The sequence below is a fragment of the Falco rusticolus genome, chromosome 6, assembly GCF_015220075.1.
Source record: "Falco rusticolus isolate bFalRus1 chromosome 6, bFalRus1.pri, whole genome shotgun sequence".
NCBI classification, from domain to species: Eukaryota; Metazoa; Chordata; class Aves; order Falconiformes; family Falconidae; genus Falco; species Falco rusticolus.
In genome coordinates, this window is record NC_051192.1 from 90,746,978 (window position 1) to 90,763,316 (window position 16,339).

General features: G+C 45.3%; 1 protein-coding gene across 2 annotated transcripts in view; it reads right to left on the bottom strand.

The window, feature by feature from the left end:
- The window catches only part of FAXC (failed axon connections homolog, metaxin like GST domain containing), a 29,708-nt gene extending 14,334 nt beyond the window's left edge, over positions 1–15,374 (bottom strand). The window contains exons 1-4 of one of the 2 annotated variants that reach the window (XM_037392084.1): positions 15,053–15,374; positions 14,385–14,520; positions 9,266–9,462; positions 707–924 (exon numbers count right to left, since the gene is read on the bottom strand). In XM_037392084.1, the coding sequence (XP_037247981.1) occupies positions 707–924; positions 9,266–9,462; positions 14,385–14,520; positions 15,053–15,327 (826 nt within the window). In that variant the 5' untranslated portion in view covers positions 15,328–15,374. Of the gene's footprint in view, positions 1–706; positions 925–9,265; positions 9,463–10,529; positions 10,900–14,384; positions 14,521–15,052 lie in introns of those variants that run through there. The other variant, XM_037392085.1, reaches the window with a different exon arrangement.
- Between the last annotated feature and the right edge of the window lie 965 nt (positions 15,375–16,339).

Below are 16,339 nucleotides of genomic sequence, written 5' to 3' on the forward strand. Positions count from 1 at the left end.
CAGGCTGCAAGGCAAGAAGCACAGTGTAGACAGCTCCAATAAAGACTTCAGCCTGAGCTGCACAACAGAAATGATGCTCATGTGGTTCTAGCTAAGTGAGGTCAACCTTAAGGCTAACCCTATGGGATCCACCCATGACAACCAAGAAGCCTAAACCCACCTGTTTTGACAACACAGACCCATCTCCTACTAGCAGCTCTGAATAAAGCTGCCAACACCAACAAAATACAACAAAATCCAGTTCAAAGTAACATCTGCAAAGGGTTTTCAAATGGCAGCCTCATAACAATCTATCAGACAGCCATGAGTCCAATGTAGAAAAAATGAGACGACCTCAAAACCTAAGTAAGAGGTTTCATTTGCAGAACTAAACACTACGTTCTCCTAAACTCACATAGCAAAATGCTCTTCCAAAAATCACAGACCACGTTCTGCTCCTCTAGATACACATACCCGGTGCTCAGAGAAGAAAGCCACTTACCCCTTTCCTCTAGAGACACAATTTAGTAGCAAACAGTGGGGAAAAAAACTGTCCCTGCCAGAATCTGGGTGGCACTGAAAGACAGCAGCAGTGTAGACTCTACCTACTGACAAAATCAGATTATTTGTGTATGTGATCACGCTGCCAGGAAGCATTCACAGTCAATTTCATCCTGTGGACAGCAAGCTATGAACAAAAGAGAATGCCTAATTTGCTGTACATTACCCAGGAGGCTTGCTAGAGTCCGCATGTCCTTCTCCATCAGCATGTACATCTCCTCCTCCGAGAAGCGGCCAATGCCATGGCCATACATTTCCCGCTTCACGATCCCTTTGGTCAGATGACAGAGGATCCACTTCAGCAAGTCACTGAAGGGGCCAAAAAGTGAAACCATCTTTCGCGTCTCATGAAGATTTTCCACCCATTGGCAATAAGCTAAAGTCCTAGAAGGATGCAAAAATAAGTTATAGTGGTGCAATACCCAGACAGCCCATCACCACCCTGCAAAGGCTCACAGACAGGTTAGGCAGCAAGCTTTCTTAACGCTGAGTGCTCACCGCCTCAATGGAGAGGCAGTTTCCAGTAAAAAGTAGACCCTGATCCAACACAAGAGCAACAGCAGAGAAACTGACTTTACAATGCTTATGCAGACTGCCCAGTGCTTATCCTCTCAGTAAATCGTTAACCACTTCAAGAGAAAATGAGATTCACGTTGAAATATAAAATAAAAGCTGCCGAATTCTGCTAAACTCACATAAAAAAATGCAGTGCCAAAAGGATTTATTAGCTAAAGATAACCGACTGCACAGACCTGGGGAAAACAACAGCCCACAAAGAAACCAGTATTTCCCAGCAGTCTGTTGTTCTTGCTTGCGATACTGCTGAAACTTAGCCAAGCAGTAACTCTGCCCCAACATAAACACTGCAGCAGTCATTTTTCAGAGGACCTCTGCTCACCTCAAACCAACAATGACACAATCTTTAAAATATCCATTAAACAATGAAGGGGGTGGTGGTGTCATTGGGTTTGTTTTCTCCTGTATTTTCTCTTCTCTTCAAAATGTTAATTTTTATGAGTCACATTTCTAAAGGGATCTGTTGTACTTCATCTTTATTTAATGTCAAATATATGATTTTGAAAGCTGGTATTATAAAAGTTTGTCTTACAAGTTGAAATTTTTGTTTCCTATATGAATTTTTGTTCTTTCCTACTATCATAGGCAAACAAAAAATAGATCTGTTGCTGTTGCTACTCAAGAAATTTATGAAAAAAGAAACACTAGCTTTATTAGTATCTAGCATCTTCTGACATTACAAGAAAACCAAAAAGACCGTATGACTTTTGTCACCAAGTTCAAGGGATGTTCAAAAAAGGGCTAAAGACATCTCAAACATGACAAACATGTGAAGCCAACAGCGTCTCAGATACACTGGGAGTTCAGATCCATATTCCATTATGTTTGTAGCAATTTCCAAACTGAAAAATCTAAAAATGGATTTACATAGGTGAGAACATAGGAAAACAAGCTCATGGAGACACGATAGACTAGAAGCAAAGCTAGACTGAAAATCTGAATTATCAGAAGTTGCAAGTTCATATACACAATTATGTTAAATATTAACTTAATAACCAAATGTTTCCATTTCAAATATGACCAGAGGTCCATTTTTTTTTCCACTTTGGTAACCAGTTTTATCATTGAACGTATTTCTAATTGCACATAATTTCCTTAGTGCCGATATGGATCGCCTAATTTAAGGAAGAAAAATACAAACCAAAGCAGTATCTCCTAGAAAACTCCTATGATTATCTTTTTTAAAATGTACGTTTTATCAAACCCCTGTATGTCATAAACAGAAGCTGAATTCAGCACCACTATCAGAGAAAAACCACCTTTACAGTAGTAAAATGTTCTAATCTTTAAGTTTTCACAGATTCTTTATTTGAATTACTAATGAGATGAGGTAAAAGGAGAATATTTGGCACAACAGCTGAAAAAAAAAAAAAAATCTATTCACAGCTAAAATTTAGAATGCTCCTAACAGAGTGGGTGAAAGGCATTTTAATTCTATTAAAAATTGTCCACTGCAGGACAATGCCTTCTGCTCTAATGATTTCATTAAAGTCGTAACAGTGAGCCATGTGCGGGTTTTGCTGCAAATGCACAACAGTGAAGAACAAGAATGCACCTGCTATGTTTCTGATGTTTTTTATCCTCAACAGGTTTCTCCACAACCTCTTGCACTGTACTAATATGACAAAAGCACACTGCTGACATTTCACACGCTTCATTTGTCAAATGGGGGTGTTCTGCACAATCCTTGTTTTTCAGAATGGATGGATCAACTGAAGTCATTGGGCTGGTCTCAGCACAGCAGAGTTTGAAACAAAGCCAGATTTAGTGAGAGGCATCAGCACAAAAGGGGGAACATGAAGCCAGCAAGCACAGGAGCAAACAGCTACTGAAACTTCAGAAGTATTAACTTCAGCTAGAAGATGTGGAGACTGCCTTGGTCTAGGAACAAAGGTAAAACAGGATTTAAGAAGGATGGAAAGACTGCTGAAAGTGTAAGGGCACTCCATAAAGCAGAACATTGCAGCAGTGACATCTCATGGGCCTGGGAAAGGACAGGATCCCTTAAGCAGATACAGGTCTGAATAGGAAGAAAAACTCCGGTCTTGATGCAAACACTGCGAAACAATTACAAGTACTATCTATATGTGTAAGTTACTTATTACTTGAATAAGCTATAAAACTTATATAAAACTATATATAAAACTTGCTTTCTGAGAGCACTGCTGTGTGCCTCGCTGTAAAGCCCCTCCTTCCCCAGCACATACCTGACTGGCTTCACTCAGCAACCCTACAACACAACTGGGTTGCTTTAGGACAACAGGTCTGGGCATGGAGAGAGATGACAACAAGAAAAAGAAGCCAAAACAAAACAGAAAATGAGAGGAAACTCCACTGCAGCATTTTTTAAGTCACCCCAGCTATACAAGTCTAATTCAGCCCTATGGACTTGCCATCACTATTGTTCACTCCAACCAAATCAGTGAGCTGGCACAGCACTGAGAATATCAACCACATCCAGGATAGTTTTAATTTCATGAGACAGGATGAACAAGGTTTCCCGCAAAGCTAATTAGCCTATACTTTAAAGCAAAAGTACATTTCCCCATCGCTCGCTTGCTCTGGGAGACATGGTCTTTGGGTCTGGAAGAGGTAGAGATCAGATCAAGTGCTTAACGATCAGGAGAGCAGCACAGGAAGAGCAGAACTGAACAGGATTTAGGTAATCCTGCTTAGGCTAAACTGTTAAACACAATCTTAAGACATCTGCTTGTCACTTTGAATGAGTAAAGTTGTCACATGTCCCAAGTCTCAAATTTACATGGGCAACAAAGGCAGCTAAATAGACAACCACAGAGTTTACTTCTAAAATGCTATGGTTCTGAGCACACAAAAGCAAAGAAAAAAGTAGGCTCAGGTTCAGAGAGGCAGTTACAGGCACTTTTTAAAGTGGCTTTACAAATACTTTGTTAAAAGAATTCTATTCAAAGGTTCATTACCCCGTGCTTCCTACCAAACCATGTTCCTCTGCATTTAATCCCACCCGCTGACCCCTCTGCTCAGACTACATTACTAAAGTATTATCAACATTACAAAAGGTTAGCAAATGCCAAAAATCAGGTAGTCTACATTACCTACTTCAGCATAACTACACATTTTAAACTACAGTTAGTATTTACAGGATGACATAATTATTTTAAATATTGGCCTAAACTAAGCATTTTGGGAAACATTAACATTCCCATTTGTGCCAGCACACCTGTACAAATCATAGAGTATAAATAAAACAACAATGCATTAAAGAGCAATGCTATGGGGGTAAAGCAAATCTTAAATCTAAATGTAACAGCAGCTTTGGCCTCAATACATAAATCAGGAGAGGAGATTGAAAAAGTGACTCATCAACAGCAGCTTGCCTGATTATCTCCAAACTGCCTAAACAACAAGGCAAGGATGTGAACTGGGGGTTATTTTTCCTATCTGAACCTGTGCAGACTGGAATTTCTTGATACACAGAAGGATTATAACAAATTCATTCCACAATCAGCTGCAGAAACCCCACCTGCTGTGCAACTTCCCAGAGCAACTGGCTTTTAAACCACCAGCAGCATTCAAGCCTCATCATCATTAATAGCAGGAGAGACATCATTTTTACAACTGGCTTGCTGTATTTAAACATATTTATATCATAAACATATTTTACGTTTAATACATGGCAAGTCTCAAAACTGACCAAAGTCAGATTCATTTGTATTCTCATACCATGTTTTTCCTGTACATCAAGCACCCATCACATACGCAACGTTTACATGGTTTTCTTGAAAGACAAAGCAAGAAATGAGTTAAGTACGTATGTGCATGTGTATACATACATATACACACGCATACACACTCATAAATCACTAAGGTTGTGTTTGACAATACAGCCAAACCAATCTAACGGGTTAGCTTCATTAAGCTACATATTCAAGGCTTTAGGTTCTCACTAAGCACTTTAGTGTCTCCAGCCCAAGATCCCTCTCCTGAGACTCAAGTACCAGAAAGCACCTCGCAGTGCCTGCTTGCCCTCCAGGCACCAGAACCTGCCTGGACTGAATGCCAGCAGTGCTGCCAAGCCCAGCATGCAGCACCAGAAGGATGTGAGAATGGGACATCCTTACACTGAGGTCTAATCCCACTGACATACTGCAAATATATCAAAATCTCAAGGCATCCTGAAGGTAGTTGTGGATGCCCTGCCGGTTTCTGAGGGCCCATGCATTGCTGCAAGCAGTGGAGGCGACCCAGGGCAACCCTTCAGCTGATAAGAGGTCTGCAGCAGATCCCAGACCTGGGGCAAGAGCCACAAAATTGGTCTCCTCCCATCTCTTCTGCTGACTTGGCCCAACACCCATTCAGGTTAGCAAACTTTCTTCTTTGGCCAATTTAAAATACCAAAAGCCTAATAGTTACAGCATTCTCCAGTGACAGGAGCTCTAGCACCAGCTCCACATCAGTCTTGTGCATCTCAGAAATACACTCTAGTCCCCACACAAAAATAGGTATGTTCACTTGCTTGTTGTCTTTCTGTCTGACCCCTGACACCACTGGGGCAGAGGCAGGGTGTCTAGAAGCTGAGGTTCACAACAGCCCTGCACTGCGCTCAACTCCAGGCAGAGCAGCAACTTCCACCTGTAAAAGGCACTAACTGGTGAAGATGAGCAATTACCTTGGCAAAAGCTAAACATTTCAGGAGGAAATGCTGAGCACCTGCCAGGATTAGCTCCATCCAGAGACAGCACACCACAGGACGTACCTTGCTGCTTTGTTTGATAAATGTACTCCAGTATTACTTATTTATGATGAAGCTACTTTGCATGCTACTGGCAATGTAACAGTATGAATCACATTTTATATCACTGCTTGGGAGGCTTGATTTTATAAACCTTACTCTGAAGAAAGGCAACCACAGTTACAAATTCCTCACTGTGGGACCTGAGGACACCATGAACAAACCCTAAGTTGCTGGTGGGAAGTGGGGAGGTTCAGGGACTGATGTGAAGGAATCCTACAACCACAGATGCAATGTTGTCAGGGAGAAACACAGTCCTAGACTGATTTTATTTTGGTGTAACTACAGGATGGTCAAATTTGTTATCCAGGAATTACAGCAGTACAACTGTAATGCCTCATAGCTCAGGCTTTGCCCAGTACAGAGAATTGGCATGGTGTAACCTCACCAATATAGCAAGCCTCTGGTACAGCCACACAGCAGGGACATACAGTAAGACTTACAGTTGGGTATGTTACTACACTGCAGCAAATATACATGCCTTAGGGAAACTCAACTGTGTGACTAAACAGGAAAGGCAACGGGGATATACAGCCAGGCACGCACATCTCTATTCTTACTTGGTCTAGCTTTGTCCACTCATTTCAATGCTACCTCCATGGGTCAGCGCCTGAATTTGCCATAACTGTACCCTGCGCTCCCCTATGTCACACCCAGCAGTGCCGAGTCAGCTCAGAGGGAGCCTGGATGGACAGGCAACAGCTTCACAGAGGAAAGCGCAATTTGTAATTGAGACACAACAGCAGTTTAAATTTCTCATCAGTAATGTCACTCCAGTCTTCAAAAAAAGGTAAGAAGGAAGACCCAAGAAACTACAGGCCCATCAGCCTTACCTCCATCCCTGGAAAGGTGATGGAACAGCTCACCCTGGAGGTCATCTCTAAGCACGTGGAGGAAAAGAAGGTCATTAGGAACAGTCCACAAGGATTCACTGAGGGGCAATCACGCCTGACCAACCTGATAGCCATCTATGATAGAATGGCTGACTGGGTAGACAAGGGGTGATCTGTGGATGTTGTGTACCTTGACCTCGGCGAGGCTTCTGACACTGTCTCAGTAACATCCACATACGTAAGCCCAAGTGTGTGTTAGGCGAGTCACTGAGGTGGACTGAGAACTGACTGAATGGTAGAGCTCAGAGGGCTGTGATCAATGGTGCAGAGTCTGGCTGGAGGCCCGTAGCCAGTGGTGTGCCCCAGGATCAGTGCTGGGTCCAGTCCTGTTCAACTTGCTCATCAGTGACCTGGATGGAGGGACAGAGTGTGCCCTCAGCACGTCTGCTGGTGATACAGAGCTGGGAGGAGTGGCTGACACACCAGGAGGCTGCTCTGCCGTTCAGTGACACCTGGCCAGGCTGGAGAGCTGTGCAGGGAGGAACCTGATGAAATTCAATAAAGGTAGACATAGGATCCCGCACCTAGGGAGGAATAACCCATGCACCAGTACAGGCTGGCTGACCTGCTGGAAGTCAGCTCTACAGAGAAGGACCTGGGAATTCTGGTGGACAGCAAGTTGACCATGAGCCAGCAGTGTGTCCTGGTGGCCAGGAAGGCAAATGGTACCCTGGGGTGCATTAGAAGGAGCATGGCCAGCACTGTGGAGTGCTGTGTCCAGTTCTGAGCCCCCCCAGTCTAAGAGAGACACGGAACTACTGGACAGGGTGCAGCAGAGGGCTACAAAGACTATTAAGGGACCAGAACATATCCCTTATGAGGAAAGGCTGTGAGAACTGGGGCTGTTTAGCCTGGGGAAGACTGAGAGGGGATCTCATCAATGTTTACAAATATCTTCAGGGTGAGTGTCAAGACAACAGGGCCAGGCTCTTTTCAGCAGTGCCCAGCAACAGGACAAGGGGCAATGGGCACCAACTGCAGCACAGGAATTTCCAGCTGAATATAAGGAAGAACTTCTTTACTTTGAGGGTGGCACAGCACTGGAACAGGCTGCCCAGAGAGGCTGTGGAGTCTCCTTCTCTGGAGACATTCAAAACCCACCTGGAAGCGACTCTGTGCAACCTGCTCTGGGTGAAGCTGCTTTAGCAGGGGGTTGGACTAGATCTCCAGAGGTCCCTTCCAACCCTGACCACTCTGTGATTCTGTAACATTACATTTAAAGCAGCTAAGTCTACTGACCATGAAACAACCAACACTAAGGCAAGGAGATGAAGCATGAAGGGATTAAAAGGCCTCATCTTCCCTTTAGCAGCCATAATAATGGAGGGGGGGCGGGGGGTGCACGAACAACAAAAAAAGTTACATTAATAGGCTGCCTGGATAAGGTTTTTGAGGCTACAGCACTGCTGATGGATATAACTGGTGAAGGTCACACTTCTTGGAAGGTAGGGTTTACATTTCTAAGCCACATAATTTAAATCTGTCTACTGAATGCTAAAATTGTTTCCAGGAAACACTAAAAATTATTTGAAGAATTGTATGTACACATGTTGCTGCTCATCTTTGATCACAAGGTGAAAGAAAAGTTGGATACATTTACCTGTTTTAAGTCACACATTGTTTTGAAGGGAAAAAAAGTGCAACATAAATGCAAGACCTAGTACAGCAAGGACTTAAATGCATGTTAGAAATCAGTATTTCCCAAATATTGGGAAAAAGTCTTGTGCCTGCTAAGGCAGCCAATGCAGCACCCAAGGTGCCACATCCACCGGCTACTTCTATGAATCCAGACTGGAAAAAGGCACTTAAAAAGGACTGAAATGTGAAGTGAGAGTGGAAATCACAGGTATTACTTTCAAAGGTGTCAGTAAAATGCATACAGTACCAGCAAGGTTCTATTTATGTTTTCCATTCATATACATACTTCAGCTTCTCAGGATACTGGGACTAATAGCGTATCCTATCAATTGGCAGCACTGTCAACAAGACCTATTAACAGGAATACCCCGTGTTACAGGAAAGGCAATAATTCATATCATAATGGCACACACAGATAATTAGAATCAGTAACTGTAAGAACACCATATCCCAGATTCACTATCAACAATGGATTTGTTCCCCTGGACCTCTCGAACCACAAATGTATTCAGCCATCCTGATTTTTTTGCTCTTTACTAACAAGGCAGAGTTCATCCCAAACAGGACGGAGGAAGAGCCCACTACTGCTCCCTTCTGCAAAGCTGCAGGCGAAGCGCCCAGCTCCCTACCTTGCTTACACAGCATGACAACTTTTCAGGGGAATTACCCCCGGCTCATACTAGCGTACGCAGAAAGAAGAAGCAGTTTTCTAGGGTGAAGAGTGGTGAAATTAATAAGTGGGTACCCAAGCTTTCTGCAAGAGAAAGTAAGTATTCACGTCCAGGCACAAGCACAGGGACAGATCTGACAGCACAAGAACGTGGCCAGCCTTGCCATGCAAGCTTACCAGTATAAGTGCTCCTCCACCATTTTTGTCACAGCTCTGGAAACAGCTCTTTCATGCGGACCAAGGTGTTTATTTAAATTCACTCCAAGTTTCTCTTCCAAAAAGTCAATAATGAACTCAGTGCCAGATACTTTCTTATGATTGTATTCAATCCAGGGCATTTTCCCTTGAGGGGAAAGTTTTCCATCGAAATAGTTCTAAGAAAAAAAGCAACAAACAGACAGACAAAAAAAGCCCTTCAGATTCTGTTTCAGTGAGAATAAAGCTTTTTAAATATTCTTCTGTGTTTCTAAAGGCAACATTATCCAACAAACTTTTTTTAAAAAAATTAATACTCTAGAATAGTAGCTGTTCAATCAGAGCAACAGCTTTACCCTATATGACAATTCAGGTAAAATTCTTCCCAGGTCCTGCAAGGTATTACACGTGTTTATGTAGGCTGCCACATGATGTAATATTATTCAAGTACTCAGACTATTTAAGGGTTGGAGATGTTCAGATGTCCCAAAAGTTGGGTCTATTATTCTAAACAAGTTTTTAAACACAGGATTCACAATTAATTTTGGCTCCTGCATAGAGCAGCAGCTTTCAGGTTAAATGTACTTTATAAAGATTAATTCACTACCTACCTCAGATAGCTGCATTACCTCCAAGGATAAATCTCAACCAGTCACAAGCACATATAATGAAAGGCATATCATTGCCCAAATGAGCGGGATGGAAATCTGCCTTTACACATGCTTTTGCAACTTCATAAACTTAAGAATCTCATACATTTACAGACACACTTGTTACGATTGGGTCTCCACCAGCCCAGCATCAGTCCAGCACTAGTGCGCTGTTGAACACTGGTCTACCTGCTCAGCATAGCACTCCCACAGAAGTAGCAATGTATTTTCTCCATTTTACAGTTGGAGAAGATGAAACACAGATTAAAGAATTTATGCCTCATCTTGACAAACACAAGAGGAATTGCTGGCTGCCAAAATGTGAATCAGTCATTTGACTTCAATTCTCTATTACTCCCAAAGGCAGAGACATAAGGCAGAACCTCCTTCCTTTCCTGTGATTCCCATCCTCACATTCCTGTTATTTAGAGAATGAAAAAATCCTAGGTCAGGAAGCCGAGCCATAAAGGCTCACAATAAAGGCTCTGTACTCAGTCTCTGGTAGTCACCCTAAACATTTCAGGATCTAGCCCCTAACTGTTGGCAGTTTAGGGTTAGCAGTCCTGGATTGCCCTGTTTGGATCTCAAGTATTTACCTGTCTTGAATCCACTAAAGATGGATTAAGGTCCTCTTGCAGCAAGGAGTGTACACCAGAACGCACCTCCAGTTCAGTCTGAGACCACAGCATTCTGGCTACTGCACAAAATGCAGATGTACAATGCACTACGAACACGCGGCCATTCCCAGAGGCTTTTCCCTTGCTGATGAAAGCAGACAAAATGGGTAACGCTACTGGAAAGCAATGCCTTCTGGCTATACACTTTTCTGGGATTTCTGCCCAAACAAACAGCATGGTAAGGACATCAGATTATGTAACATCTCATCTACTGCATCCCTGTGTGGGTGAATAAAGCAACTGAATCCACCCCCAGCCTGCACATGGGGGTGACATGGGGGTTATTACTTTGGTCCATGGAAGAAACTCTAAAAACTACTGAACATCTGAAACTGAAAGGAGCGCACTGCCCCATCCTTCCACCTTCCAGACCTTCATCAAAAAGGCTCTTCCAGCACTCAGACATACTGATAGGTTTCCGTAATTTTTCATACTACAGAATCATAAGCTTTTTCAAGAACTACATAGCATGTCTATATGGCACATTCTGGCTTAATCTTGGTTAAGCCCTTTCAGTAAGGGATTTCCCTTCTTGTGCACAAACACTGATGTTTTGCACAACCTGCTAGATATGATACTGTTTACTGCATATTGCAATTACTGTAGTCCATATCATTTGCAACCTAGAAAAAAAGCAAATTCTTATTATTCAACTGCTCATTTCTTTGAATTCATATATGTGATATATATTAAATATATGATGTAAAAACTCGTTAGTACCACATTAATATTACACTCAAAAACACAAATGAGAGCTGAAATTCTCATAGGAAAGTTGTTTTACCTAAACTTAGAAAAGCCTTAACAGCATTTTCATGTTTCATTACATATAGTTTATTAAACAAAATAGGAAACATCTTTTAACAACCTGAGAAAACCTTAGTCTCCCAACAAATCTGTTATACTGTTCTTGTATCCACTGTTCTCAAATGGGTATTTTCAGGCTTAAAACCTTGGTATCCTTATGGCTGCTACTGATTGCCATCAAATATTTATCAATTTTCCACTTAAAAATTGTTCCAGCTGCAAAGCAGGCAGCGGGTTTGGAACTAGATGGTCTTTAAGGTCCCTTCCAACCCAAACCATTCTACAATTATCATTAAAAAACTAAAACAAACCCAACAAAAACACTCCCTCATATCTCATAGTACATTTAATTGAACTGCAATCTGCAAAGCAACAATAACAAGAGTTCCCCAGAACCTCATTTATAGCAGAATTTATAAACAGAATGGCATAGGGCACTTCTGGGGTAATTTTATAGTACTATCCAGAAGAAATTAGGTTCCACATTTTCAATTACTGCTGCTTATGCTTTTCTTTTACTCATATCTCTTCCCAAGGAGGCCACCATCTTCAAAGACCTGGCATGAAAACAGCACATTTCTGCTGTGCTAATTACTTATCGGATTACATAAACAGTCAGTTCTTCATATTCATGACTGAATCAGGAACACCCAAAAAATCTCTAATAAGTGCCCAAAATGGGCTCTTTTCAAACCAAGCTTTATCAAGAAGATAAATGCTCTGAAAAAAAGGTAGATACTATGACAGCCCAGCCAGGGTGGGGCTGCCCAAATTATTTTTGATGGAGAACTCACACCTAGAAAGGCAACTTCAAGAAAACATAAGCACATTACAAGAGCACAGCTGTTGGGAGAAATTCAGATGACAGTAAGGTAAAAATGTGTCGCCCAATTCCGCTTCTTGCATGCCATTAAAGCATGTTGTGTAACACACAGCACATTATTCAATAATCTGATGTACCATAATAAACACAAGGAATTGGAAGAGTAAAATCAGTCTGACCACCCCACTGCCTTTTGCTCACTGTTCCACAACCCTTCCTTCAAAGCAGCCCTTCTCCAGGAAGGTTACGACCACAGCAAGTCTCCAGAGGTGAGCCCTGGCACCAGCTGCCACCCAGATTGCCAGCACTTTTCCATCACGTCCCTGCTGGCACACAGGAAAGTGAAGTGTTTGATGCTGCGACAGCCGTACCCAATGGCTCCGTCACCTACAGTGTCCTACAGGTAGGACAGCCACAAGGGAACAAAGTAAAAGTCTCCAGGTAGTCCAAGCATAGGAAACTTCGTAAGTCCAGCTGAGAATGGCACTGCCTTCTGGCTCCCCTCCCGCTACCTGCTGCTCCCCTACCACTTAATCCCATGGTAGCACCTATACCTTCCTCCACCTGCCAGAGCCGAACACAGCGCTGTACTCCTAACACAAGGATAAAAACAGAATTTGCCTCTTTCGGAAAAAATGTTGCATCCTTAGCTCATAAGCTTGGCTCCACCAAACTCACCTCTAAAACCCCGCATATAGGGTCTGTAACCTGACAAACACCTTAAACCCGTATAAACCAGCACAACTAAAAACAGCAACCTGGTGCTCCCAGCACTCGCAAAACCCACTCCTGCTCCTGCAGCGTGGCACATGGAGCATGTAGGGGACAGAGCTGGGTTAAAACCAAACATACTCTGGTCCAGCCTGATCTGGCACAGAAAAGCACATGCAGGAAAGGAGAAGGAGCCACTGAAGGCAGGACTGTTGCTTTTGGCGGTCCTGCTGATCTACACCAGCTTAGTATACTCACAGCTAGCAAGCAGGGATAAAGTAAGGTGCAACACCAAAAAGCAATGCTGACCTTCAGTACAGAAAATCCGTAAATCCTTCTATCTCCAAAAAGGTGGGTGACTCACTTCCACCTAGCATTAGCTGTCTAAACGACTCCATCCTGAATCACACAAATGTGCAGTGTTATCTTTGGGAAGCGACATAAACGAAACATTCTTCCAAACACCCTGGCATGCAGCAGTAAAAAGTGACTTGAACCCATGTGGGGTAAGCGTGCAACTTACCCACAGCTCAGCCTCTTTGAGACAAAGATGCCAAATTTACATCACTTAGAAAAAAACAGAGAAAAGAAGAAAAACAAACAACAGTTCTTCTACCTATGATCCTCATTATATTTATCACCACTGTTGTATCATCTTAAATGCACTCAATGCTTTACACAGAGAAACCTGTCCCATGTTTCGAAGAGCCAGCATGCTGTACAGATTACCAACACTGTAACAACACCCACACTAGACTCACAGCATCACAACTAAACCTTGACTCCAAAAGGCAATGCTGCTAAGATTCAAATTTCTGTTCTCACAGCTTTCATTCACTGGAGCAGCTTAGGCTGCATCCCCTGTGGGGAGATGGCACAGAATGACCCAGCCACAATTAATGAGCTGTATTCACGACCTCTAAAAGCAATCCTGTCTCACTTCACTGGGGCAGAAGCACCAGCAATGGGAGGTGAGGCAAAAGGCAGGCATGTCTTCCCAGGAAAGCTCCACAGAGATACCCTCCATGAAAATATGAAGCTGCAGCTGTCTAGTCTTGATCTCTTTAGCATGCTGAAATTCAAAAACCAAATAACATTATGCTTCAGTTTTGAGGCGTTATTTAGCTTCATATAAACTACAGACTACTCTCCCATTTCAGCATTTCCAGCCAAGTTAATTTCTAACATTCATGCAGCTTTGCCAGTTAAATCTAGAGCTATTCCAGACCAATCTTATTCAAGTCATATCTTCAAAGGTTATACACCAAATTTAACTGGAGACATGAAAGCACTGGGTGTACCCGCCTAGCTGTAGGTGTATGTTTACATCTCCCTGGGCGAGACAGACTGGGGGGCAGAAGAGACTGGATGCCTGCTTGCCATTTCAGACAATTACAGCGAGCTGCAATGTAAAGGAAAATGGCACCGTGTACCTGGTAGGGTAAATCAGCCATCCTCAGGTAAGTTTCCATTTTCAGACAGAACGGAGATAAACTTGGAACACCATTGGTAGGCCTTGAAAACTGATGCAGTATGATAGCATCTTTCGAATCAAGCTCTTGCTCTTTCCTGTCAAAAACAAAACTGAATTTAAAAAAAAGAAAAACATGACTACAACACCCACACCCACGAGCCGGGTGCGTGATACGTCAGTACATTAAATACACAACGGAGAAATCCCGGCCGAGGCAACACGCACCCCTTCCCGGAACCGGCTGCGGCAGCGAGGAGCCCTCAGGGCGCAGTGGCAGGCGGCAGCCTTGGCCCGCCCTGCACCAGGGGCCGCGGCAGGGGCCGCCCCGGGCCACCTGTGGAGGACAGGCGGGGCTCGCGCCCACAGCCGGCTCCTGCACGGTTGCAAAGGGTAAAGGGGGGGGGAGAGAAAAAAAAAAAAAACCAAAAAAACAGGTAAATAGCAAAAACACAGCGAAAAAGAGAAATCAGGCCGCGCCGCCCTCCCTCCTTAGGTAAGCGCCGCCTCGGCCCCGCGCTGAGCGCGTCCCCGGCTTCCACCGCCGACCCTCCACGGGGAGCGCCCGGCTCCCGCAAGCCCCGCCGCCGCCGCCCCCGCTGCCGTCTTGCTAGCCGCCCGCAGCCTCACCGTATGGCCAGCAGCTCGTGGAGCAGGTAGGCGGCGGCGGCCAGCAGGGCGCCGCCCGTCAGGTACAGCGTCTTCTTCCACCAGGAGTCGGAGCCCAGCGCCGCCATGGTGCCGCCCGCGCCCCCGCCCGCCAGCGGGAAGGCGACGATCTCGCCCCCATAGAGGGCGGGCGGCGGCTCCTCGGGCCCCGCGCACCACCCCAGCGAGAGGCTGCGGTTGCGGCTCAGGTCTGCCACGCAGGAGCGGGGCGCCGCCAGGCCCACCCCCCACAGCATGCTGCGCCCGGGGCCCGCATCCCCCGCCGCCCCGCGGAGCCCCCCACCCGGCCAGCCCTGCCCTGCCCAGCCGCGGTTGCGGGGAGGGCCGCGCCGCGCTGGGCGGCTCCGGCGGCTCACTCAGCCGTCGCTGCGCGGCTGCGCAAGGCGGCGGGGAGGGGAGGACAGGGGATGGGGTGGGCCGGGCCTGCCCCTGCGTAGGGGCGCCGCCGGTCCGGGGCGGGGGGTACGCGGCGCCTGTCCGAAATTGCGGGCGGAAAGCCGCGCTGGCGCTTCGAGCCGACGGTGCCCCGCCGAAGCCGGTCCTGTTAAAATGCCCGTGGCCCGGTGCTCCGAGCGCCGCCGCGCCGTGCCTTCGCAGAGGAACGGCCTTCATCCTCCTGCGTTACCCCGCGCTGGGGCAGCGGCGCCGCGGCATCGCCCCCGCTGCCTGACCCGCACGCCCCCGGGGCGCCTGGCATCCCGCGGGGACTTTCGCTCTGTTATTCTGGCGCTCGACGAGGTGGCTGAGGAGCACACCTTGACACGCGGGAAAGGAAGCAAAGTGACTTAAAATCCCTCAGCCCTCAAGTCCGCGAGATTTCACTGGCACCGAGGGTCCTGGTGCTCCCTTGCCTGAAGCCTGTGCTACAGTGGGAGCCTTGGGTGCGCCTTGATGGCACAAGCAAGACTACGTGTTACATTCTGCCAAATACCCGTGGCTCTGCACGTCACACTAACGTGTGTGTGCACGGACTGTGCCCTTTGCTGATTAATACCACTACCCAAATACTCAGTCCTTCATCAAATGCTGTGGTATGTACACCGCTGCTCCAAAAAGCTCCCACAAGTTAAATTTGTATTGCGCCACCAGGGGTGTAGAAGTGACCAGATTCTGCACACAAATGGAGCAACTTTCAGTGTCCAGCAGGCAATAGATGGGGTCTACAACCAGAGCTGTGTAGGTGCTTTACCTCAGGGTATGGGACAGATTAGACAAAGAAAGAGGAGAACCCTGAACAAAGCCACAGAG